Here is a 27,086-nt window from a genome sequence, read left to right as displayed (position 1 = left end):
GGCTTTTCTTTGGAAGCCTTTTCCTCGCGATACTATGTTTTCACCTTCGTAAAAAAATTAAAAGATTATCCTTTACTAAAGGACCTTTAGTAACTCAAATTACAAAAATCAGTCGATGTAATATTTGTATTATTAGGCACAGGCACGTATTCATTATCGAGAGTAAAAGGCATTCTGGAAATAATTTGTTTTCGTATATTAGAGATAATTTGCGCTTAAAGTGCAGTGAAACCCTCACTTTCGCTCTTGTTTTTAACTATATGTCAACAATATACACATGAAAGCTATTTGGATTAAAAAAAAAAAAAAAAAAAAAAAAAAAAAAAAAAAAAAAAAAAAAAAAAACAATCCCTTGAAGAGATAATATTATATTCAGGCTCCAATGGTTAGAGCCTCGTGCGACAAATCAGAGAACATGTGCAATCGACTTGGAATGATTTCGAATTCAGACATCCGACTTGTATGTAATGACAATATACCAAAGTAAATGCCGTCTTTTGCTCAAAGAAAAAGCTTTTTTTGTCGAGAGAGGAACACTACACTTAGCAGACAATCTAAGATTGGAATGGAGAAAGTCGGTATTTTAAGTCAGAGCAGTAGGAATATTTTGCTGAACCTTAAAACTAAAGAAACACTTTTAAATTCCTAAATATTTTAAAAATATAAATATTTTGAAACAGTTATTACCACTACATCAAAATCACACAATAAAAAAATACACTCCCTCTATTTTATACAGAGATGAATAAACAACGACCATCCTTCTACCCCATGAACTTCTACAAAACTGAATAAAATAACACTACGATACATGTTGCTTGTAATCTCGCCAAAACAGATGCTCACTATGTGTTTCTCCGTCGACCAAACTAGTGCAATAAAACTGTCTACAATATCGATGTTGCAAAGGATAGAACATTGTTGAATGGAACAGGGCTCAGGTATATAAGTCAGAGCAGCACAAAAATGACCAGTTGCCTTCTTATTTTCACAGAATTTGAAGTAAAATAACGCAGTATGTTTCTTAAGGCCGTGATTAAGTGAACTTGAAAACATCGAGCTTCAAAATTGAAGTTAGGGTAGCCTTTCGTCTTTTAATTCTCTAGAGACCGCCGATTGTCAAAACTTCAAATAGCACCAATTATCAAGTCTTGTGAAAGGTTTTGATTGACAGCTTCCTTTGGTGAGATACTTCAGCCGACAAATATTAATATATTTGGCTGCGTCTTGCAAAGCTTGACTAAATGGCTTTCTTATAGTTTTGATCGAATGATTTTGAGAAAAAAAGGAGCGGGGAAGGAAGTCTAGTTGCCCTCCGATTATTTGGTTACCTATAAAGGCAACTAGAACTTTTTATTTTTTAAGAATTTTTTTATTAGTAAAAATAAATTTTATTAGTTAAATATATACGTAACTTACAAATTAGCTTAAGTAAGGAACTTCTGTATTCTCATATTTTTATTACATATATGAGGGGGTTCACCCCCTCGTCAGTACCTTGCTCTCCACGCTAAAGCTTAAATTTTGTCCCGATTTCATAAGAATGACCCCTGAATCACAAAAGCCGTAGAATAAATAATTGAAATTTATAAAAACACTTAAGCGTAAAGAGCGAGGTATTAGGAGGAGGTAAGCCCCTCATATGCGTAATAATTTCTGTTCCTTTTAAGTTTTAATGCTGCTCCTTACTTTCAGTTGAAAAAACTTTGTCATATTTATTTTTTCATTGTTTTTTTAAATAATACTAGAAAATCTTGCGCTCCCTTCATGGAAATTTTCTTCCCCATGACAAATTCCTCCAGGAATAGTTCCCCCAGCATACCCCTCTCTTCTCAACCCCTGCCCCCAACCAAATGAAAACGCCCCTGAAAACGCCTGTACACTTCCCAATAATCATTACTATATGTAATCACTGGTCAGTATTTGTAACTTGTAGCCCCTCCCACGGGGACTGTGGGGGAGTAAGTCGTCCCAAAAGACATAGTTATAAAGATCTTCGACTACGCTGAATAAAATGGCTATCTCAGAACTTTGATCCGGTGACTTTGGGAAAATAATTAGCGTGGGACGGGGTCCTAGGTGCCCTCCGATTTTTTTTGTCACTGAAAAAGGGCACTAGAACTTTTCATTTCCGTTAGAATGAGCCCTTTTGCAACATTTTAGGACCACTAAGTCGATACGATCACCCCTGAAAAAAAAAATAAACAAATACGCATCTGTGATCTGCCTTCTGACAAAAAATACAAAATTCCACATTTTTGTAGATAGGAGCTTGGAACTTCTACAGTAGGATTCTATGACTTTTAGGGGTTGTTTCCCCCTATTTTCTAAAATAAAGCAAGTTTTCTCAGGCTCGTAACTTTTGATGGGTAAGACGAAACTTGATGAAGCTTATATATTTGAAATCAGCATGAAAATGCAATTCTTTTGATGTAGCTATTGGTATCAAAATTCCATTTTTTAGAGTTTTGGTTACTATTAAGCCGGGTCGCTCTTTACTACAGTTCGTTACCACGAACTGTTTGATAAAGTTGAAGGACAAGCAATATAAACAAAGGTATTTTATTTCAAATTATAATAAAATTAAGTATATAAATACAAAGAAGGATAGAATGTCAGGAAAATGAATTTTCTTGTTACCGGTACTAGACCATTAATCTTATAAGTACGGCTCTCGTATTGGAAGCCCCCGTGGAACTCTGGGATCAAAGCATCCATGAAGAATCCTTTTAGCTTGGGAAAAATCTTTTCGGTCCAAAAGTCTGGATCGCGGTCTATCTTTTCAATGTAGAAGTCTTTCTGGGTAAAAATCATGAAAAAGCAAGTATCTAGCTGAGCACATTCAAGCTGACATTGTACTTGGTAAAAGTAGTCGTGGCCTCGTTTGAGGTTGACCAGTCCATTCTTTCCAACTTCCATGCAACAGTCCGCCTTAGCCTCTTTTCGGTTCTTTATCCACTCGCCTATCTCCATGTTTTTCGCAGTTTCTGGACACTTTATTTCCAAAAGTGCTCTTTTTCCGCACGGCATAATTACTAAGTAATCTGGACTGGCACCAATGAAGCCATGCTCATAGTGCACAAAAAAACCGCATCGCTCCACTTTAAATCTGGTCGATTCTTCAAACTTTTTTGCAGCTACTGGTTCAAATGTATGCCCGTAAATCTTTGCTTTAGTCACTTTTGATGGCGCATAAAGAAGTTTTTGCACCAAGGGGGTTACAATCTTCGTCCTTCGCTTGGCTATAGTTCCGGCCCATGAAGCCGTTATTCTGTCCCTGCGTACTGCTGACCAGCTTCCGTCGTCTTCTCCTTGTAGGCGAGTCGCAGCTTCTATTTCTTGAATTTGTTCAGTGCTGCACTCTAGCCGTTGTAAAAAGGCACTCTTCATTATTTTAAAGTCAACAGCTGCAAGATCAGGAGTTGTTGCGTTTGGCCCATACTTCCCATCAGGTTCATTTACTTTCTTCTGCTTCAGTATTTCATTGCGACAAGTCATTGACTTTCGAGCCCTCTTCTTTAGAGCTCTTAGCCTAGATTTTCTCATTGAAAGTTTTGTCATCGCTCGAGGTGGTATCCTTTCTGTGATTTTTCTATATATATGAAGCCTTCCTAGCTCTCCTTTACTATATTTAACACCAGCAGCTGCTACTCGAGAATTATATCGACCATTTTGAGTCACGAGGAATTGCTTCCCTCCTATTAATTTTGCAACTATACTCATAAATTACTCAGCTAAGTTGCTTGTATTATTCCCAATCAGTAGTCGCGCTCTTCTTGTTAGAGTTTCAAATGCTTGTAGAACATGGCAGAGGAATATCATAGAGGGACAATCCGTAAGAGGCACTTTGCTACCTGAGTCTTTACAGAGCCCAGGGCATTTTGTGTGATCACCACTGTAGAAATGGTGAGGAATGGCATTAAGAGCCTCTATTAATTCTTTTGCGCCTTTGCCTTCTTGGCTAATTCGGATGATCGCTGCCCGGGCGTACCCACTTAGCTTTTTAATCATTATTGGAGTTAGCCTTTTTGAGCATTCTTGGCGACCAGTCTTCCTTTTGTTATACAATCGCGATGTAAGGCATTTCCAGGCATGATTTACGCATTCCACTTTCTCAATCATCCGTCCGTATGGAACCTTAGCGATCAACTCATTATACAAGTTGGAGTCGCCATCAGCAATGAACCTCTTATATTTTAATTTGTGCATTGTTGGGGCTAAGCGAAATGCCTCTACTATTATGTCCGCTTCCATTCCTGTTGATGGTCCATCCCAGTTCAAAAAACACTTGTGATGGGGTTTTTCCGAATTTCTGTAACGAAAGCACATAGCACAAAACTTGTTTCGAACGCCAATATGGAGCAGCTTCTTAGAGTAGTATCCAATCACCACACCACATCCAGATAAAGCTCTGTAACGAGTCCCGTAGCTTCGCGTGCACCAACTTCCATCAACAATTACAGTTGTCTGCACAAGACCCTCGTGGTCGAACCCTTCTCCAGCTCTCAAAGCTGCCTCTCTTTCTGCTTTTCCATTTTGTAATAAATATTCGGCAAGGAGTTTTTTCTGCTTGCGGTGCATTTTTATCTTTTTTTCGTGATGGAGGAGCTTCGGTAAATACTGACTCCTCCTCTTTGCAGGATTCACATCTGAATACAAATCTACTTCGGAGTCCTTGCAGATATTCTTTTTCAAACATCATATTTGGGACGTCCTTGATGTCTTTGCAACTAAAAAAAAATATATATATTTAATAAAATATAATGAATGAGACTTTCCCAAAAGTTTTAGACTGAAGAACTTGCCAACATATAGACCCTTTCCCAGGATCTTATTTTCGGGGGCGGGGATTTAAACAAATGTCCCGGAATCGTAAAGGCCCTGGGTCGTCATGCTTCGAAACCGATCCATCGTTCGATAAACATTTCTTCGTTTTGTTCGACATTTCAAATTGCTGAATAGTGGAAATACGCCACCGGCGCAAGGACCTTTGTTATCACAAGTGTCGTTAATCCCAAAAACGAAAAGGATTCACAAATAAAAAACTATAAGCAATGACACGAAGTCGTCGATGCCGCTCCACTGCGAAATTTTTAGATGTTATTCATAACGAGTGAAAATTGGAGGACACAAGCTTCAAAAAAATTACTCAAAAACGAAAAAATAAAAAAACGGAAGGAGTTCGGAGGTGATAAGCGAACGGCTGATCAGATCTTAATGAAATTTGATATTTAGATGGATCTTATTGTTTAGAACACAGGTTTCAAATCCCGATCAGATCCAGTGACACTGGAGGGAGTTGGACGGGGAAACCAGAAATCTTGGAAAATGCTTAGAGTGGAGAGATCGGGATGAAACTTGATGGGAAGAAAAAGCACAAGTTATAGATACACGATTGACATAATTGGAACGGATCCGTTGTCTTTGGGGGAGCTGCGGGTTGTTAATTTGGAAAAAATAGAAAAATTGAGGTATTTTTATCTTACGAGTGGGTGATCGGATCTTAATGGATTTTGACATTTAGAAGGACCTTGTGACTCAGAGCTCTTATTTTTAGTCCTGACCGGCATTAAGCCTCTGATTTTCCTTTTAAAGCGATCTGTTGATTCTTAAAATTTTGCTACAGCTCATGCCATATGAGCTCTTGGCTCTTCCGACCTCGTCACAAGTGCTACATGAGCCCTTAGCTCTTGTTATTTTGTCACAATCGACCATTATAATAAAAGTGTTGTTTTTCACTATTATTATTCTGTAATGTTTTTACTGTTGTAAATCGTCAGTATATCTACTTCCTTCTGCTTATTAAGTACATATTATGGTATATCAAACAAAAACTTCTTATCTTTCCTGCAAATACAGTCTCTTGGTCCTGGTTTATTTGACCTAATTAATAAAATAATTATTTGACCATTTCTCTAAAAAACGTCTCCCTCTCTTCCTTTTTGGGCTAGAACATTTGTATCTAAACTTGACATGCTGCATCGTCTAAGGCATAATTGGTTCAGTTTTCTAAAATAATTACTAAATTTTGAATCTTTGAAAATAATAATAAGTTTTGATAATAAATTTTGAATCTTTGAAAACTTTATCAAGACCCAGAAGAAAAATCTTTCTTTGATTTTTAAAAACATTTTAAATGAAAACGCATAAGAATTCGGCTTAATAAATAGAGTATAAAATAAAGCTCACCTGTGCTTCCAAACTTTAATCTCCAGATCGCGCATGAAAAATGCAGGATCAAAAATCCGTCGGCAATCCTTCAATTCGTCGCAATCCAAGTTTCTACCACCAGTCACGATCCGGTAGGGCAACGGGGAAGAAGCTAGGGGGTTCTGCTCCATCTCAAGGTGTGTCGCTTGACCTAAATCTCTTGACTTGTCTAGTTCTTCGGCGTACCGCATTATTAGGTATTTTGGATATTTGCATCTACCAAGCTCTAAATACTTTTTACAAAGGCGCTGTCCATGTGTGGCAACACTTTTAAGATGCATACCTCGCTTTGATTTAATTTTCCCCATGATTTCGGCTTTGTGTGCACAACTTTACTGAAGGCTCCTGGCTATTTCTCATTTCTAGGTTACTTCATTGCATTGAAATAATTTGTGAAAATTTCAACCTCTATTAACAAGCAGCTGATTATACCAGCTTGTCATTTTGGTCTCTGAGGATATTATCGGTGATCTGAAAAGATTCTTTCTAGCAACCGACTTGTAAAAATTTCAGGTAGCTGAAAATATTCTAGGGGACTGTTAGAAAACAGGAAAATACATCAAAAAATGGTTCCAATCATCTTATAGGTTATTGTCTTCTGCTCATTATAGTACCGATTTTGTTCCAAAAGCAATATCCTTCATAGAGTACACTTGTGAAAAAGACCTAGACATTTTCTAAGATTTCTAAGCAATTAGAGGAAATAGAACAAAATCCTTTCAAACATTTTGTAGCATCTTCAAGAAGCTATGGCCTGATATTAAAAGCGGCATCTTCCGCCAATCAATACTTGAGTACTTTTTAAATATAAATTTTCAATTTAACATGGGATTTTCGAGTTCCATCAGTTCACTTAATCACCGCCTTAATAAGAGTTGGCCAGATTCAGCAGAACTCTTAGCCCTAACTGAATGCAGGCATGAAAACACAAAACATTCTTCCTTTTTTTCTTTTATGTTGTACATTTGAGACAGGTATCATCTCCTACTTTCCTCGTATTATTTTAAAATACTTTAGCAACATGTACGGCAAAGCCGCTCAAATATTAAATAATTTCTCTAATAACTCACGTTAGGTCTAACAGTCAAAGCAGCTCGAAAACAATCTGCTGCTTTCTTATATTCACAGGTGAGATTCAGTAGAACTCCCAGGCCTTCTTGTACATCAGCATCTATTTCATTGTTGAGCATTAATCGGGCGGCTTCTGTGTACATGTCCTGCAATCTACCGTATAACTCTCTGAAAATATACACCTAATGAGACTAAAGAATTATTCAAAAAGTAGTAAGTGACTTGAAAATTCGGGAGAGTAAAAAAAAAGTTTTTTTACTCTATTTTTATGTCGAATAAAGGGGGGGGGGTTCTCTGCGTCAATTTCAGTTAAGAATTCCTCTGTGATTCCAAAATGCGTCTCTATATAAGGAAAAGTTCTCAATAAAGATTTTATGACGGTATCACCGTTATTATCAGGGACGTTCTATGGATGAGGACAACGAGGGCCAACTTCAGTAGACTGAGGCAAAAATAAGGATTTCAGGAGAAAAAATTGCACTTTTCCTCTGGAATTCAAAAGAGAGTATGTGATAGAAAAGCGAGATGTAAAATCAGGAAATTCTCTTTGAGTAAAAAACAATATATAGGGGTGATTTGTACAAGCAAATTGTGGGAATTCCCATGGGGGGGGATGCCAGCCCATTTATAGCTGACTTGTTTTTAAGTCAACTAGAATATAAATATATGATGGATAAGAATAATCCAATTAATTTAAAACATGCTTTGTAAAATAATAAAAAATATTTAGATGATATTTTGGTCTTAAATTGTAAGGATTTCATTGATATTTCTAAAAATATATATCCATCAGAGCTTATTCTTGAGCCTAGTCATGGCGCTGGTCATGAAGATCATTTCTTAGATTTAAATATCAATATTTGTGATAATAATAAATTAAGTTTTAAAATGTATAATAAAACGGATGATTTTGATTTTGAAGTGATTAGTTTCCCATTCCCTGAAAGTAATATACACTCAAATATCACATATTCAGCGTTTTTCTCACAGTTACTTCGTTATGCAAGGATTTGTAGGAATTATATTGATTTTAAAAATAGATGTAAAATCTTAAGCCAAAAATTGATATCAAGAGGTTTTTCTGCAAATAAATTAACTTGGCAATTTAAAAAATTTAGTTTTCATTATAACGAACTTTTAAATAAATATCAACTAATTTCAACTAATTTCGGAGGTTCGAGAAATGTTGTCGCAGCGCCATTTATTTTGAATTGTGTTTCTAATTGAGCGGATTTTCTTAAAAATTAGCCACATGGTAAAGATGAATTCTATAATTGTTTAGTTCAGTCAGGTTTTTTGCAATGTGTTAATATTTGTGATTTGGTAAAATTTATAATATTTAGTTTACCTATTGTTGCTAAAGGGAGGAATATATTAACAGGATAAGCTTGTTTTGGTTTTATTTGGTTGTTTTACATTTGCTGTTTTTTTTCTTTCATAAGCATGTATTTTGGGGGTGATATCTGACGCGGGGATGCCATGGATATTCTGTGGTAGCCACAACACTGTGCTGGGTAGAGAATTTAGAGTGGCGAAACCCTATATAGGCCAGTGTATTCTCCTGATGAGCCCTTATGTTGGGTGTTGCCTCTGAATTATTTGTCTATATTATTTTTTCTATTGTTTGGTAAATGACGACTTATACTTATTGACGACATGACTGCCTGTCCATGGATTATTCTTTATGGTTGATTGTGTGTGGCTATGTTGTTTGACCTATGTGATTGTATGGATGAGTAGGGTTAAGGCCTCATTCAAGTGCTGGTCTATATTAATCACTAATTTAGGAAAACAGTCTTCCTTTTCTCCTTCTGTCTCTTTTTTTTTGTGTTTGTGCTGTTGCATTGGTGATTTCTCTTTTCATGATATATATATATATATATATATATATATATATATATATATATATATATATATATATATATATATATATATATATATATATATATATATATATACCTATCTAGCAGAAACTAACCATGCATTAAAGTATGCTGAAGCTTCCGTTGTCCCGTGCAAGCATTTTAGGAAATAATATCAAGTTCAGGGTTGGTCAAAAAATATTTCCCTTATTTCTGCGTGCGAGGCTTCTAAAATTTGGCTGAATTTTCGGAAGGATTGCGACAGGCCGAAGTCTGGGAATATTAATGGTTTGCTGCTACGTTCTAAACGTTTTTTTGCTAGTGTTAAGAAAATATAAGGCTGATCTTTGGGAAAAACGCTCATAAAATTGCAGAGAACCCTTCGAAGCTCTAGAAAAAATTTGAACGCCATTGTGAACACATTTGTGCAAATAATATTCTTGAGCCGTAGTGAATAAATTATAATAAGCATGAGTTTTCTTCTCCCGATCCTGCTCTTCAATCAAAATTTGAAAAAGAACTAGGTGCTTGTCTAAAAAAACACGAACCTTCGACATTTATAATTAACCCAACTGATGTATCGTTTTATTGTAAAAAAAAAAAATTGAAGAAAAGAAATTCCGCGGGAGTTGATGGAATTACTGCCAGATATTTTGATTATGCAAGTGCTTTTGTTTTTAATCATTTATCTCTACTTTTTCAAACTGAAAACAGTACTGAAAACAGAGTTGTACTGAAAACAGAGTTGTTCCTTATCAATTTATAGTTGGTCAAAATACCCCTATCCCGAAAAAAAAGGCAAAAAGGATTTTACTGTGTGTAATTCGTTCGAACCCTATAACAGTTTCTAGTAGCCTACTATTTTTAAATTATTTGAGTCAGTTATTTTGGATGAAATTATTTTTAAATGTTATGGCCCACCACAACAGTTTGGTTACCAAAAAGGTATTAGCCGGGAACATGTCCTTTTTGCTTTAATGAATGTTCTTGATGATGCAGAAAGAAGTATATCCCATATTATCCTTTGCGCTTTAGATGTTGCTCGAGCTTTCGACTCTTGCATTTTTTCCCAAGTTTTACTTGAAGCGTATAAAAGAGGGGTAAATTTTTGTATAGTAAAGTGTCTTTTGTATATGTACCATCACCTTAAGGCAAAAGTTAAAGGGGGGATCGTCCCTTTTTGATATTTTGAAAGGGGTTCGTCAAGGTGGCCTCACCTCACCTTCTTTATTTAATAACTCTGTTTTAAATGCCCAAGATTCTGTTAATTTTAGTTGTATTCATCATGGATTTAACCTGTCTTTCATAAGTTTTGCAGATGACGTTTTGAATCTAAGCCGTACTTTTAGTAGACGTGAAAACGTGTTAAATCAACTTTACAATGAATATAAAGACATTGGGTTTTCTTTCAATGTAGAAAAAACTGCTGTTGTAGCGCTTTCAATTTTAAAAAGACAAATGGCCCTATTCTTTTTTATCTTTAGCTAATGCTCAAGTCCCCCTTTCTCAAAAATTAGATTACCTTGTAATGCCTATTGGAAAAAATATGAAAGAAACTGTGAAATTATCCCTGGAAAACTTGAAGAAAAAACGGGGAATTGCTTATGCTTCAATTGTATCTAATATTAAACACATAGATAAATAAAATCTTTATTTATAAAATTGATAAAAGGCTGCAAGATTTCCGTTCTTCTATGTTGATAGTATCTCATCCATGATCAGCATTACTTATTTAACTGTTTATTGGTGTTATTTGTATTTATTTATAGCTTTTTTTTCTTTTTTTTCTCTTATTACTTCATGTTATGGGCGTTTCGCCCACTTTTTTGTAGATATATTGTATAGTATATGAAAATGCTATTGTTCCCAAACTTTAGTTCTGTAATATAACCTGTATGCTTATCTCTTTGCTGAACCTGACCATAGTTCATATAGGTCAAATTTTTACATAATTCAATATGGTTCATATTGGCCATTTTCAACAAACAACAAATTATGATCCCTTGACTTAGGATCGAAGAAACTCCAATCTACTTTATACATTTGACAACGTTGTTAATTCTTAAGAAAACTCCCTCAGGGGGAAACCTGCTTATTTGCATCTATTAAAGCAACAGAGGTGTAAAACCACATTTCAAGGATGACTCTCTCGATGTTAGCGCATTAGACTCACGATGTTGGATACACGGGTTCGAACGGATATCAAGATTCTTAGAAAATATAGTCATTTTTGGATAAAGCTACTGTTTTTGGGAGGAATTTATATCCTGCAGATGAATAGACAAGCCTATCAAAAGGGAGGGTGGATCTCTTCTCTTTGATTGATGAGTATTGTCAAAATTATAATTTTGGAAAATTCTAATTTTTTGTCTCACACCTGGAAAAACAACTTGGAAGTTTTAATGATAGTTTGTTAGGAGGGGGACTGGGCGACTTTGAGTTGTGCGTTGTGAAGGGGCAAAACAATTTATCTTCAATTCTCAAAGAAAATTATTTCCTCTAAAATATTAATCTAATAACGATAAATTATTATTTATAATACTAGTATTAATTAGTCTAATAATTAATTAATCTAAATATTACGGCCTCCCCTTCACACCTCCTTAGATCATATTTTAGTTCTTTCTCAACTTTCTATATATACATTTTGTTTTCATAAGATCTATCAGTCAGATAATTCTTGTGCAAACTCCTTCTCCTCTCTTAAATATAAAGCTTTTTCACTAATAGTCCAAGCTGCAATCTTAACTTTATTTTCTAAGACACCATTAGCAATTTCACAAATTGCTTTTCTAAAACTATTCCAACCATCTTCCAAACTGTCAAATTTTAGACTCTCACCGTTTAGTATTCAACTGTTCCTGGAAAAGTTTCTCAAAATTCTCATACTGGAGTCTACCAACATCATAACTTCACCGGAGGTAATACCTTTCCGAAATCTCAGCTTTAAAATAACCCTAGACACTACTAAATGATGGTCTTTACTTTAACATCAATACCAGCACTCAAATATATTCTAGTATCTTGTACTGATCCTGTCCACCTTTGGTTTACTATAACATAATCACAAGGTTTGCTGTCTTACCATCATGTGAATACCATGTCAAATTATGGGTCATTTTATGGCAAAATACCGTATTGGTTGTAACTAGATTGTTATACTTACAAAATTGCAAAAGTATGCAGCCATTACTGATTTCTTTTTCTACACCAAATCTACCTAGGCTAGGATACCATCTATCCCTATTTCTACCGACCCGCGCGTTAAAATCTCCTAGTAAAAACACCATATTTCTACCTGGGACCCTGTCTTTTTGCTCCTGTAATTGTGAGTAAAATTCAGCTCAATCACTAGTTTCTCCGTCAGTTTGTTCAACAGGGGCATATACTACCATAACTGATACCCTGAAATTCTTAGTAATAAAATGAGCAATTAGTATTCTATTGTTAATACCTTCCCAGCCAAAACAAAACTCAGCAGCTTCCTTATTCATCATGAGCCCTACTCCCTGTCTATGCATTCCATCCTTCCTGCTTGAGTAAACCAATTTTTTATCACCTAATTTCATGCTTCCTACCCCTGGGATCAGAGTTTCTCTAACTCCTAATAAGTCCAGTTCGAATCGTTTGAAGTCGTCAGTAAAAATGTCGGTAAGATAGTCATTTTTAACGTCGGAACATTTCTAGTTCCAATTTTCAAGTTTTTTAAATCACTGAAACTATTTTCGCCTCAAGAAAAGCAAAGATCCCGTATACCAGTGCAAGATGGGAATAAACAAATCTTCTCTAGTCTAAATCAAAGCACTTAAGCCGGCTTAAAACTGGACAGCAAGAAGTCCTGGTACCTCCAGTATGAATGGAGGCTTTGTGCAATCCTGGGCCCATCTTGGTCACAACATGATTCTCAGCACTTGGCGATCCTCTTCTATCAACAATAGTCGAAATCCTGCACAGACAGTCCCAAGCCTATTAACTTCGACTAATTATATATTCATGCCTACAAATATTATGCTACTACTGGGAGGCAATCCATAGTAGACAAATTAGCTAGGAAGAGGTTTTTTCAGCCCGAAAACACCCGTTAAAAAAGACCAAGTCCAGAAGAATTATATATTAATCAGTATCCCGTGCGAATGCTGTGTCGTTTACTAGGCTATAACTTCCTCGAAGGGCGCCACTCTCCAAGTGGGAACAGAGTTGACCGAAAGGTCCCCAATCTTGCAGGTATCCCAAAAGGGTCGGGGAAGCCCTTTGCAGAGGCCGTTGTCCGTAGATCTAGATCTTACGCAATGCCGCAGTTGTCCTCCTGTAGAGGATCCTCCCATGATGGTGCTCTGCGTCACCATACAATTTAAAAGATTCCTCAAAATCTATAAAACTGACTACCAAGAGCATTTGATAGCTAAGGCACTTCTCAATTATTAACCTAAGAGTGAAAATTTGGTCGACACATCCTCTACCCTTTCTTAAACCGCACTGTTCTTTTTATACAACATTGTCTACACCATCTCTCAGCCTAAAAAGTATCATATTACTAAGGAATTTTCTACCTACAAAAATAACTACCACAGTCACTCTTATCACCTTTCTTGGGTTTCCCTAAATTGGAAAACTTTCCCCGTTTCAAAATTCATAATTCGTAATCATCTGTAACTTAATTTTAACTTCAGATCCACCATATTTAAGAAACTCATTTACCACAATATCAGCACCTGGGGCCTTATTATTTTTTAATCCAATTAGTACTGTCGTTAATTCTTCTTGACAAAACAAATTTTCTGTCACATCCAAGGTACAACAAAACTCTTTCATTTTTCATCAAAACTCTCCATAACCCACTCCTCTATAACTTTTCTTCAACTCTATCTCGGTTTAGCAAGTTCTTTAAATGTTATGCCCATTTCTCTTTAAGTCTTTCGTTATAACTAGCTGCGGCCCCGTTCCTATTTTTAACTGGGACACATCCGGATTGACTTTTCCCTCTCAATTTAATAGCCTGTTAGTACAATATTTTACTACTATGCCGTCTAGCTGCATCTTCAAGGTCCTTGGCAGTTTTATCAATGGCCTCCACTTCACATCTCCGTAGTTTATATCTTAATGTATTCTTCACTTTCTTCGCATTCCTCTTGTTTTCATATTAACTTTCGCTCAGATTATTCTTGTATAAGCCCCTTCTTCTCTATATTGAACATAAAGCTCTAAAGCTGCGTTCTTAAGTTTATTCCTTTCATCGGAAACTTCACAAATTGTTTCTTATAAAATTATTCCACCCATCTTCCACATTGGATATTTATGAACTGTGAGTAAAACCGGTCTACTTTAGTGTGACGAAAATAACGAATTCAGTTACTTTGAAAAGGATTATGTTGAAACTAATTTTATCGGATGTTAGCTGTTTGACAGCATGGTGAGTAATAATTTGATTTGATTTTGGACTTTGGCTAATTGTCCATATTTGTTGGTTATACCATTATGACGGAATATGTACATTCGTCGGTGTTGAATTTCGTGCAATCAAATCTTAAAAAAGGAGTAAGTGATGAAGTTGTTGCTAACCATGCTGTTGGGTTTTTCGATGAGAAGTCTATTATGGCGGCTAAAATAGAACTTTGGTCTCATGTTTACGAGGGTGAACGTGTGCAAAGACGCCAAGGCGATCAAGCTAATTACCGTCACATTAAGGACATGATGGAAATCTTCCAGAAATGCGACAGCGAAAATTTGCCTTTGCCTACATACGTGATTATTTTACCTACCGAGGTTCCTGTTATTCCTGCTGTGGCTTATTCTAGCTTCGCCTCAAAGCTTGTAAGCATTGATTCGGAACTTAAGCAAATCCGTGAGAAGATTTCGTCGTATGATCTTAAATTCCCCCCTCTTAGCAGCCCTGGCGCTCAGTCATTGAATCCCGATCTGACGACCGTTGTTATTTCTAAAGTCCCATCAGAATTAGATAATCCTGCCAAGCGTCGCGAAATAATAGACTCTATTCCAGGTCATGAATGTATTCACAGCATTAAGCCCTCTGGCGATAAGCTAGTGGTACGAATTGACAAGATTGCTGCAAGGAACTTTTGCAATGCCGTTCCAAATGTAATGAGAGATTGTGACGTCAAAGTAAAAGAAACGAAATATATTGGAATCATTAAAGGTATACCGACCAATTTTGATGAGGACATGTTAATTGATTGCAATAATATTACTCATACGAAGCGAATAGGCAATTCTTTGGCTGTTAGAGTGTTTTTTGAAAACGCTGTTGCGCTGGCTAATGCACTTCGACTTGGTATAAAGATTGGGTATGAGATATATCGAGTTTACGAATACCAACGCCCACCCAAATGCTGTTATAATTGCCAATCACCAAATCACTTAAAATCAAATTGTAATAAAGAAAAATGCTGCTCCCGTTGCGCAGGGCAACATGAATCCTCGCCTGATTCTCCATGCAAGGCTACACCAAAATGTGCGAACTGTCAAGGCAATCATGTGTCATTTTCAATGAAATGCCGAATTCTTCGTGAACTTCTGTCGAAACGATCGTCCTATACTAGAAAATGAGTGCTAAGACTAATTTCACTATATGTTCGTTCAATATTAACGGTACTAAGGATAAAGACGTTTCTTTAGATCAGAAATTAGAAAATTTTGATGTTTTATTCCTCCAGGAGCATCTCCTACCTTTAGTGAGCTTAAACTCCCTACAGAGAAGTAACGAACACTCAGTTTTTTCTAAAAGTGCACGCAAAACCTCTGGCAGACCATCAGGTGGCCTAGCATGTTTAATAAAAAAGACGCTGTTTTCACCACCCCCTTTATGCTATCACGAGAGTGATTGTTATATTGCTATTCGTCTTGCCAACCTTGTCCTCATTAATGTTTATCTCCCCTGCGACCAGAAATCCCTCCGAAGTTTAACTAAATTTACAAAATTTTGCGCATTAATAAAAAGTCTTTTGAATGGCATTGAGAGTAGTGGACTGGATTGGTTATTAATCGGTGATCTGAACTGTAACATTCACTCTTCATCAGTGCGGACTGAGCTTCTGTTAGATTCCTTACCGAATAGTTACAAAATTTTGAAGAAAGATGCCTCCCATTCCTATATCCATAATAGTGGCTCACTTTCAGACATTGACCATTGTATCGTTTCTTCTGGTCTCATCTGTGGCGAAGTCCATGTTGATCAGGATGAGCGTGATTACGACCATCTCCCCCTATCCCTCACTGTTACCCTTAATGCTACTGCGGAGAAGAACCTTCGTCCCAATTCTAGAAAATGGATTTCTAAAAGAGAATGGAACAAAGCTGACTGGCCTCTTTATTTTTCTACGCTTGTTAGCCTTCTATCAACGATTAAAGTCCCTTTTAATCTGTTGTGTACAAGCGTTGGGTCCCCACAAGCCAGAATTCAGCTTAATATTTATTATAGCCACATTGTATCGTGCTTAAAGAGGTCTGAAGAAGTAGCTGTTCCCCTATGTCGCTTTAGAGCAAAAACAAGAAGTTCAATTTGGAAGAATGACCCAGAGCTCAAAACAATAAAAAATCGGGCTAAGTTGTGGCTAAAAATTTGGATAGCTTGCGGCCGCCCCTTAAGGGGTAATGTTTTCGATATTAAACAAAGAACAAAGCTTGATTTTAAACGCTATCTTCGAAAAATTAGGTACAATGGTGCTGAATTTCCTAAGTCTCCTAGCCAGTGGAAAAAAGTGATCAATGTCGCGAAGTTTGATAGATCGCCTACGGCTGACCGAATCCCTAATGTATCATGGATCAATCATTATAGTAACATTTTCGATACAGTGATATATGCGGTTCATTTTCGTTTTGCCAAGCTCTGTTCTAATCTGTTGCCTAACAAAATCATTCAAGGTCATGTACCTCCCGTTAGTGTTGACCGTGTCAAAAGAAGTGTAGAGAGACTTAAATCAAAATCTTATGATATAGACGGGATCAGTGCTTTTCACCTCAACACCGATTCGGAGGAATTAGTTTATCACTTGTAGTTACTTTTTCAGATGTGTTTATGCTCTTCTTTAGTCCCTGATTCTTTTTTAGTTGGTAACATTACGTCAATTTTGAAACGCGGTAAGGACCCAACTAGTTGCACTTCGTATAGGCCTATTACGGTTGCTTGTACTTTAAGTAAAGTATTTGAATATGTTTTGCTCCCTGATCTCCTGTCTAATGTAGATTATATGTCTAATCAGTTTGGCTTTAAGCCGTTTATAGGATGCCAACATGCTCATCGTGCTATAGTTTCGCTATTACTTGAAGCGCATAAAAATGGTTTTGAGGTTCATTTTTGTGCACTCGATGTTTCAAAAGCTTTTGATTCAATTTGTCATAGCCAACTTTGGTATTCTTTAATCCAACTTGGTGCAAATGTGTCTATTATATCAACTCTTCGTTTTTGGTATGCTAATTCATATGTTCGACTCAAGTCAGGTGACACCTACGTTGGTAATATCCCCATCCGTTCTGGTCTTAGGCAAGGAGGAGTCTTATCCCCTTATCTTTTTAATGCTTGTCTTTATTCTGTTTTGCCACGTATTAATCCATCATGTTTTTTAGGCCTAACTAATCTTTCGTACATTGCATATGCAGATGATTTACTTTTGATCAGCCGCACTAAATCTAGCCAAATTAAGTCGACCCAGCTTGTTTCTAAGTCTTTTGAGGAAATCGGCCTCAAACTTAATACTGAAAAATGTGAATATTTAGTTTTTAATGCTAAGCATCAAAGTAGTGATCTTGATTGTGGTTATTTTTCAGTTAAGCTCGTTTCTTCGATTCGGTGGCTTGGTATTAATATTTGTTCATCTTTATCAGCTTTTCGATCCTGTGGGCTAAATGATATTAAAAGTAAACTTAAAAAAGGGTACGCGAAAATTGTCCCGAACCGAGGCAGATTTTCACGAAAGGCTTTATCCAGACTTTATTCTACATATTGCGATCATTCTATATTGTTTCTTTCCGGTTTGCGCCCGTTGTTTAATAATCAAGATTTGCAGGGCATAAGAGTTATGTATTTTCGTTATTGTAAATATTTATTGTATCTGCCGCGTTCTTATAGAAATCAGAAGATTATCAGAAAGTTTTGTGCCACTGATATTATTTTCGTTTATAAAAAACTCTATGCTAGATTAGGTGCTGAGGCCTGTCAACGCTTGGGCCCTTACCACCCTTTGATTAGACTGTATTAATTGTATTGTTTGTGTTATTTCGTTTTTCTTTCCTTAATGTTTTTACTCCGCTTAATTTGTCAAAACAAGCGGGTAACAAATAAATTATTATTATTATTATTGTCAAATTTTAAACTCTCAAATTTAGTTTTCAACTATTCCTGGAAACTTTCTCTAAAATTTTCATAATGGAGTCTATCAACGTCATAACTTACCGGGAAGTAGTTACCCTTCCAAAATTTCAGCTTTAAATTAACCCTAGACACTACTAGATAGTGATCTTGACTTTTGACATCAATAACAACACTCCTATGCATCCTAGTATCTTGTATTGATACTGTCAGTCTTCAGTTTACAATATCATAATCAATAAGGTTTGATGTCATACCCCCACGTGAAAACCACGTTAACTTATGGGCCCTTTTTTTGACCAAACACTGTGTTGGTTATAACTAGATTGATATACCTACAAAAATAAAGCAGACTGTAGCCATTACTGTTTTCTTATCCTACAGCAAATTTACCTAGGCTAGGATACCATCTATCCCTGTTTCTACCGACCTGGGCGTTAATATCTTCTAATATAAACACCACATTTCTACCTGAAACCCCGTCTATTTACTTCTGTAACTGTACATAAAATTCATCTGAGTCACAAATTCTCCGTCAGTCGGTTCTACGAGACCATATACTATTCCAACTGATGCCCTGAACTTTTTAGTCACAAAATGAGAAAATGATCGGTTAGTTTCCAATTATTGATTTACTTAAGTCTGATTTACGTGTGCAGTTGCTCAGTAGGTATGCTTTTGAAACATATTAACTAAAATAAATTTTACATAGGTTACTCATTTCTAATATTTTTCTTATTTTTTTTTTTTTTTTTTTTTTTTTTTTTTTTTTGTCTTGGGGTCACGCAAGGTAGTGTATTGTTTATGTTTTTTTTTTAATTTGGGTATATGGTCTCATTCTCCACATTTTCTTATTCTCCATATTGTCTCTTCATTTTCTTTGAATTTAGCACAGCCTCGCAAGCTTCGCTCATGTTGTGTTATTGATTAAGAAATGTTTATTTCTAATAAAATTGTTCTACTACTACTACTACTACTACTACTACTACTATTAATACCTTCCTACACCCTTGTGTAACAAAACTTAGCAGATTCCTTATTCATCATGATCCTTACTCCCTGCCTGTGTGCTCCATCCTTCCAGCCTGAGGAAATGAATTCTTCTTACCCTTCGCATTAACATTATTTGATTTTCGTTTTTAAGCGTACACAAATTCACATCTAAAACGTACATGGTATTTACATGATGGTAAGACAGCTAACATTATTGATTATGTTATTGTAAACCAAAAACTGGCACGATCAATACAAGATACTAGGATATATATAGGAGTGCTGTTACTGATGTTAAAAATAAAGATCGTCATCTAGTAGTGTCTATGGTTAATTTAAAGCTAAAATTTAGGAAGGAAAACAACCTTCCAGGAAGTTATGACGTTGGTATACTCCGGACTCAAAACTTGAGAGAAATTTTCCACGAAGAGTTGAATACTAAATTAGAGAGTTTAAAATTTGACAATGTAGAATATGGATATCATATTTTTATGAAAATAGTTTGTGAGGTCCCTGAGGGTGTCTTTGGGATGAGTGTTAGAAACGCAGCTAGAACTATTAGTGAAAATACTTTGTATTTAATAGAGAGGAGAAGGGGCTTGTACAAGAATTGCCTGAGTACAAGAATCATTTGAGTGATCGATCATACGAAAATAAGAGGAATGTAAAGAAAATACAGAAAGCATTAGAATACAAAACTAGGAAGGTGTCAAGTGAAGGTTATGGATAAAATTACTGAAGATCCGGAATGTAGCCAGGTGGTATTTCAGTAAAAATTTTGTACTGGCATGTTAATAAATTGACAGGGAATACTCAATCTGTACCCAGTTAACGATAGGAACAGGAACACCATTAATGACAAGGAAAGAGTTAAAGAGAGATGGGCAGAACATTTTGAGAATATGCTAAACCGATTTAGTTACAGGAAAAGATATAGAAAAGAATGGAACAGTTTGTGACACTTTCTATGTGAAGGGATATTTATTTTATTAGTAAAAATTAGAGACAGTACAAACAAAATTAGATAAAACCCCAAGTGCTGATAATATGATAAACGAGGTTCTTAAATGTGGGGTTATGAGGTTAGAAATGAGTAACAGAAGATTAAGAATATGATTTTTATGGCCCTTGGTATTAACCAAGTGACATATAGCAGTCGCCAATTCTGTCGGTCTGTCGGTCTGTCTGTCGGTCCCGGTTTTGCTACTTTAGGCACTTCCAGGTAAGCTAGGACGATGAAATTTGGCAAGCGTATCAGGGACCGGACCAGATTAAATTAGAAATAGTCGTTTTCCCGATTTGACCATCTGGGGGGGAGTGGGGGCCCGGTTAATTCGCAAAAAATAGAAAAAATGAAGTATTTTTAACTTATCAGCGGGTGATTGAATCTTAATGAAATTTGATATTTGGAATGATATTGTGTCTCAGAACTCTTATTTTAAATCCCGACCGGATCTGATGACATTGGGGGGAGTTGGAGGGGGAAAACCTAAAGTCCCTGTTTTGCTACTTTAGGCACTTCCAGGTAAGCTAAGACGATGAAATTTGGCAAGCTTATCAGGGACCGGACCAGATTAAATTAGAAATAGTCGTTTTCCCAATTTGACCATCTGGGGGGGGGGGGGAGTAGGGGCCGGTTAATTCGGAAAAATAGAAAAAATGAAGTATTTTTGACTTATGAGCGGGTGATTGGATCTTAATGAAATTTGATGTTTGGAATGATATTGTGTCTCAGAGCTCTTATTTTAACTCCCGACTGGGTCTGATGACATTGGGGGGAAGTTGGAGGGGGGAAATTTAAAATCTTGGAAAACACTTAGAGTGGAGGGATCGGGATGAAACTCGATGGGAAAAATAAGCGCAAGTCCCAGATACATGATTGACATAATCGGAACTGATTTGCTCTCTTTGGGGTAGTTGGGGGGGGGGGAGTGATTCTTAAAAATTAGAAAAATGAGGTATTTTCAACTTATGAACGGGTGATCGGATCTCAATGAAATTTGATGTTTAGAAGGATATCGTGTCTTAGAGCTCTTATTTTAAATCCCGACCGGATCTGGTGATGGGGGCGGGGAGTTGGGAGGGGGAAACCTAAAACTTGGAAAACACTTAGAGTGGAGGGATCGGGATGAAACATGGTGGGAAAAATAAACACAAGTCCTAGATAGATGATTGACATAAACGGAACGGATCCGCTCTCTTTTGGGTAGTTAGGGGGGGGGGGTATTTCTGAAAAAAGAGGTATTTTTAACTTACGAACGGGTGATCGGATCTCAATGAAATTTGGTATTTAGAAGGATATCGTGGCTCAGAGCTCTTATTTAAAACCCGACCGGATCTGGTGACATTGGGGGGGGGGGGGGTTTGGGAGGGAGAAACCTAAAAATTGGAAAACACTTAGAGTGGAGGAATCGGGATGAAACTTGGTGGAAAAAAAAACACGAGTCCTAGATACATGATTGACATAACCAGAACGCATCCGCTCTCTTTGGGGTAGTTGGGGGGGGGTAATTCTGAAAAATTAGAAAAAATGAGGTATTTTTAACTTACGAACGGGTAATTGGATCTCCATGAAATTTGATTTTTAGAAGGATATCGTGTCTCAAAGTTCTTATTTTAAATCCTGACCGGATATGGTAACATTGGGGGAAGTTTGGGGTGGGGAAACCTAAAATGATGGGAAACGCATAGATTGGAGGGATTGGGATGAAACTCGGTTGGAAAAATAAGCAGAAGTCTTGCATACGTGATTTACATAATTGGAACGGATCCGCTCAATTGCGGGGGGGGGGTAATTCTGAAGAATAAGATAAATGACGTATTTTTAACTTACGGAGGAGTGATCGGATCTTCATGAAACTTCCTATTTAGAAGGACCTCGTAACTCCGATATCTTATTTTAAATCTCAACCGGATCAAGCGTAATTGGGGGGGGGCAGTTGGGGGGACCGGAAATCTTAGAAAATACTTAAAGTGGTGAGATCAGGATGAAACTGGATGGGAAGAATAGAAAGCTGTCTAAGATACGTGACTGACATAACTGGACCGGATCTGCTCTCTTTCGTGGAATTGGGGGGGGGGGGGTAATTTTGAAAATTGAGGTATTTGTAACTTACGAAAGGGTGACCAGATCTTAATGAAATTTGATATTTAGAAGGATCTTGTGCTTTAAAGTTCTAATTTCAAATTCCGACCAGATCCTGTGACATTCGGGGGAGTTGGAGGGGGAACCGGAATTCTTGGAAAACATGAAAATCGGAGTATTTATATCTTACGAATAGATGATCGGATCGTAATGAAATTTGATTTTTAGAAGGAATTCGTGTCTCAGAGCTCTTATTTCAAATCCCGACCAGATCTTTTGACATTGTGGGGATTTGGAGGGGGAAATCTTGGAAAAACACTTGGAGTGTATGAATCGAGATGAAGCTTGGTGGATAGAATAAACAAATGTCCTTGATACGTGATTGACAGAATCGTACTGGATTCGCTCTCTTTGGGGGAGTTGGGGGGAGGGGTTCAGTGATTTGGCGAGTTCGGTGCTTCTGGACGTGCTAGGGCGATGAAAATTGGTAGGCGTGTCAGGGAGCTGCACAATTTGACTTGATCAAGTCGTTTTCCCAGATTCGACCATCTGGGGGGCAAAAGGGAGAGGGAAAATTAGAAAAAATTAGGTATTTATGACTTACGAGTGGGTGATCGGATCTTAATGAATTTTGATATTTAGAAGGACTTTGTGACTCAGAGCTCTTATTTTAAATCTTGACCGGCATTAAGCCTCTTATTTTCCTTTTTAAATCAATCTATTGATTCATTGAATTTTGTTAGAGCTCATACCATATGATCTCTTGGCTCTTAGCTCTTCTCGCCTCGTCACAAGTGCCATATGAGCTCTTAGCTCTTGTTGAAAAAAGGAAAGCACCTAGCGATTCCTAGGAAAATTTTAGTTGAACCCGTCTATAAGAAAAGTGATAAGAGTAAGTGTGGTAAATATAGAGGCATTAGTCTAGTTTCTGTAGGTAGATAATTACTCAGTATGATGATACTTTTTAGACTTAAAGATGATGTGGGTGAAGTTTTAAAAGAAATGTGAGGTTTTGGGAAAGGTAGAGGATCTGTGGACCGGTTTTTCACTCTCAGATTAACAATTGAAAAGTTCCTGAGTCATCAAACACCTTTAGTTCTCGGTTTCACTGATTATGAGCAAGAGTTTGATTCAAATGATAGGAGAGCTTTAGTGAAGATCTTATCCTTCTATGATATACCAGTCAAATACATTAAAGTGATTAATGCAATGTACAAGAATAACATTGCTGCAGTTAAGGTAGGAAATGAGGTTAGTAAACGGTTTCACAATAAACTATGAGTTAAGCAAGGTTGCACTCTAATCCCATTGATACGGCTAATTTTATTGGACTTTGTTATAAGAAACACAGTAAAGGCAATGGGAGAACACGGAATCTAATGGAGAAGTAAAACTCTCCAGGACTTGAATTATGCTGATGATTTAAGCATCCTAGAAGAAAGCGTTAGCAAAACGAATGAACTTTTAGAGGGTGAAAGAGTAGATTTTAAAATTAATGTTCAGAACGGCTTTAGAGGACACAGGGTGGAAAAGCCCAGCTCCTATCTAAAATAGTAGGCTGTACGGAAAGTGTGGTTCAATGCCACTTTCAATACTAGAACCTTATGAGAGAAAGTTAGAGATGGTTATGGCACGTTCTGCTGATGAAGGACGTAAGACTGCAAAAAAGTGTCCTTGTGCGCAAGCAATCTAGGGGCAGACTTAAAGCAGGTCGTCCTCGGTTGGGGTGGGAGGATGTCGTAAGAGAATATTTAAGGTAAATTGGAACTTCATGAGAGGGTGTAAAGAAAGAGGCTCTAAATAGATTGAGATGGAGAAGCGTCCTTAGCTGTGTTGACCTAAGGCGGCTTGTTGCAGCAATGAGTTGTTGAGCAGCAGTAATAGCTTACAGAAAACCTTTGATTTTCAGCTACACGACTCTTTGTTTACCACATTTTACCTTTACCTAGATAACTGAACGGTTGATTTAAATCAGTATACAGATATCTAGACAGTAGGATCGTCTCCTATCTCGACCATCAGACAAAGCCAGACCGGGATGCAGCTCATCCAGAAAGCATACAAACCAAGAGAAACATAAGCGACATTGGATTCTTTCATGGGTAGGCATGCGTGTGATATCGTTATTCACAGCCTGGAGAAGAGGAAAAGAAATACGACGAATTAAGCGTCTAAGGGATAAGGTAGAACACAATACGTCCAAGAAATAAAAAAAGAAGGAAAACAATTGGTCTGGCCGTAATAATGCAAAAGGTAAAGATAGCACTGGTTTGAGAATGGAAACAAAAACCCAGAATGAATTTATAAGGATAATCAAGGTAAAAATAAGTTTTATTTGAACAGTGCCATAGCGTGATGACATTCGATTAGGAAGTTTGGCCCTTTGCATGGATATTTCATTTCCACAGTTTTATCAATTTTTTCTCAAAGGGAAATTATGGGTTGGCATGAATACAGACTCGCAGCTAAAACGACTAATGCCGTTTGTTTTGGCATCTACAAAAGCTACAGCCTATCTCCGCAGTTCTTTAGATTATTAGTTACGTTGTAATTCCAGACCCCGTGCACAGACCACGCATTGATCAATTAATTGACAATACAAATTTACACTCTAATTAAATAATCAAGACATATTAATAATTTAAATTTATTAAGGGTGTTAATCTTCATATTGCGATAGTCACATGTAGCTTCTAGGTATTTAAGGGTACTAAAAATCTATGGATTATTTTATTCAGACCATGAATTATTTTCAAATTTATTGAGAGCCACTCGTGGTCCATGAGCTGTGCTTCTAAAATAACTGAAATTGACGTCCATAGATAGAATAAACTACGTAACAATCTTAAGTACGGAATATTCCAAAAGTCATATAGGAATATCCTATTTGTTACGCCAAGTGGGTAAGGAGGAGGTTAGTCTTTTTTTGGGGTGAAGGGTAATAAAATATTACAATAAAATAGCAATTGCCGAAAATCATTCAAAAATTTTACGCAAAACCCCTTAGCCCTGCTCTTTTAACTGCGTAGTAGCCTGTTTCATGCCGTTCAATAAGGAGAACTGGATTTTTACGGCCCCTTTTATTTTAGCTGTCGTGTTGGCAAAGGTATGTAACATAATTTTCCAAGGAAGTAAACATTTTCTTAATTGCACAAAAAAAAAAGAAAAAAAACATTGAAAATCAGAAAGTTGACTTACCCTGACAATAAGCTGGATTCGGCATTTTTGCGAGAGGAAAACTTTCCCGCTGGATTAATTAGACCACTGTACTTCGGATTTGACGCAATCCACTCCTAAAACGAAAAAAAAAAAACGCGCTTGATTTTTAGACATAAACAGAAAAAGTCAGGCCTTTGGGGAGGGGGGGTGGCATGAGTATTCATGCAATGGGAGGATCTAACTTCTAAACCTCACCTTTTCTAAATCATTTAAAAAATTCTCCCGTCAGTTCGTCAGGCAACATTAAAATACTTCCTTGTTACAGTTAGGATTGAACCTCAATACCGATTGTTTTGACCCTGACTTTATCCAATGCACTGCCACAAACCACCCGTATGGGAAATTCAAAGAGTAACAAAAGAAGAAGACTTGACTAGCACTATTTCAATTCCATCTAGTGTTAAATAATGTCGATACTAGCTTTTGCGAAAACCATAATTATCACCAAACAAGAGCTAAGAGCTCATATGGTACTTGTGACAAGGCAAGAAGATCTAAAAGCCAAGAGCTCAGATGGTATGAGCTCTAACAATATTCTAAGAATCAATAGATTGATTTAAAAGGAAAATCAGAGGCTTAAGAAAGAAGGTCACGATGCCCTTCTAAATTCATTAAGATCCGATCACCCACTCGTAAGTTATAAATACCTAATTTTTTCTAATTTTTCCTCTCCCTTTATCCCCCCCAAGAAGGTCGAATCTGGGAAAACGACTTTATCAAGTCAATTTGTGCAGCTCCCTGACACGCCTATCAATTTTCATCGTCCTGGCACGTCCAGAAGCACCAAACTCGCCGAATCACTGAACCCCTCCCCCCAACTCCCCCAAACAGAGCGAATCCATTACTGTTACGTCAGTCACGTATCAAGGACATTTGCTTATTTTATCTACCAAGCTTCATTCCGATTCCTCCACTCCAAGTGTTTTCCAAGATGTCCTCCCTTCAACTCCCCCCAATGTCAAAAGATCAGGTCGGGATTTAAAATCAGAGCTCTGAGACATAGATTCCTTCTAAATATCAAATTTCATTAAGATCCGATCACCTATTCGTAAGATAAAAATACCCCAATTTTGACGTTTTCCAAAAATTCCGGTTTCCCCCTCCAACTCCCCCCAATGTCACAGGATCTGGTCGGAATTTAAAATTAGAGCTTTAAAGCACAAGATCCTTCTAAATATCAAATTTCATTAAGATCTGGTCACCCTTTCGTAAGTTACAAATACCTCAATTTTCAAAATTACTACCCCCCCCCCCCCCAACTCCACCAAAGAGAGCATATCCGGTCCGGTTATGTCAGTCACGTATCTTAGACAGGTTTTTATTC

At 36.8% G+C, this 27,086-nt stretch overlaps 1 protein-coding gene across 3 annotated transcripts in view; it reads right to left on the bottom strand.

Annotated features, from left to right (window-relative positions):
• LOC136029996 (peroxisomal targeting signal 1 receptor-like) overlaps nucleotides 1-27,086 on the bottom strand; it is a 113,328-nt gene that overhangs the window by 15,260 nt on the left and 70,982 nt on the right. For all 3 annotated transcript variants that reach the window (XM_065708614.1, XM_065708604.1, XM_065708595.1), the window contains exons 4-5: nucleotides 25,742-25,836; nucleotides 7,281-7,449 (exon numbers count right to left, since the gene is read on the bottom strand). In XM_065708614.1, coding sequence (XP_065564686.1) covers nucleotides 7,281-7,449; nucleotides 25,742-25,836 — 264 coding nt within the window. The remainder of the gene's footprint in view (nucleotides 1-7,280; nucleotides 7,450-25,741; nucleotides 25,837-27,086) is intronic.

Source organism: Artemia franciscana, chromosome 1 (assembly GCF_032884065.1).
Source record: "Artemia franciscana chromosome 1, ASM3288406v1, whole genome shotgun sequence".
NCBI lineage: Eukaryota > Metazoa > Arthropoda > Branchiopoda > Anostraca > Artemiidae > Artemia > Artemia franciscana.
The sequence above is the reverse complement of the archived record's forward strand: the minus strand, read 5'-3'. Positions and strand labels throughout refer to the sequence as shown.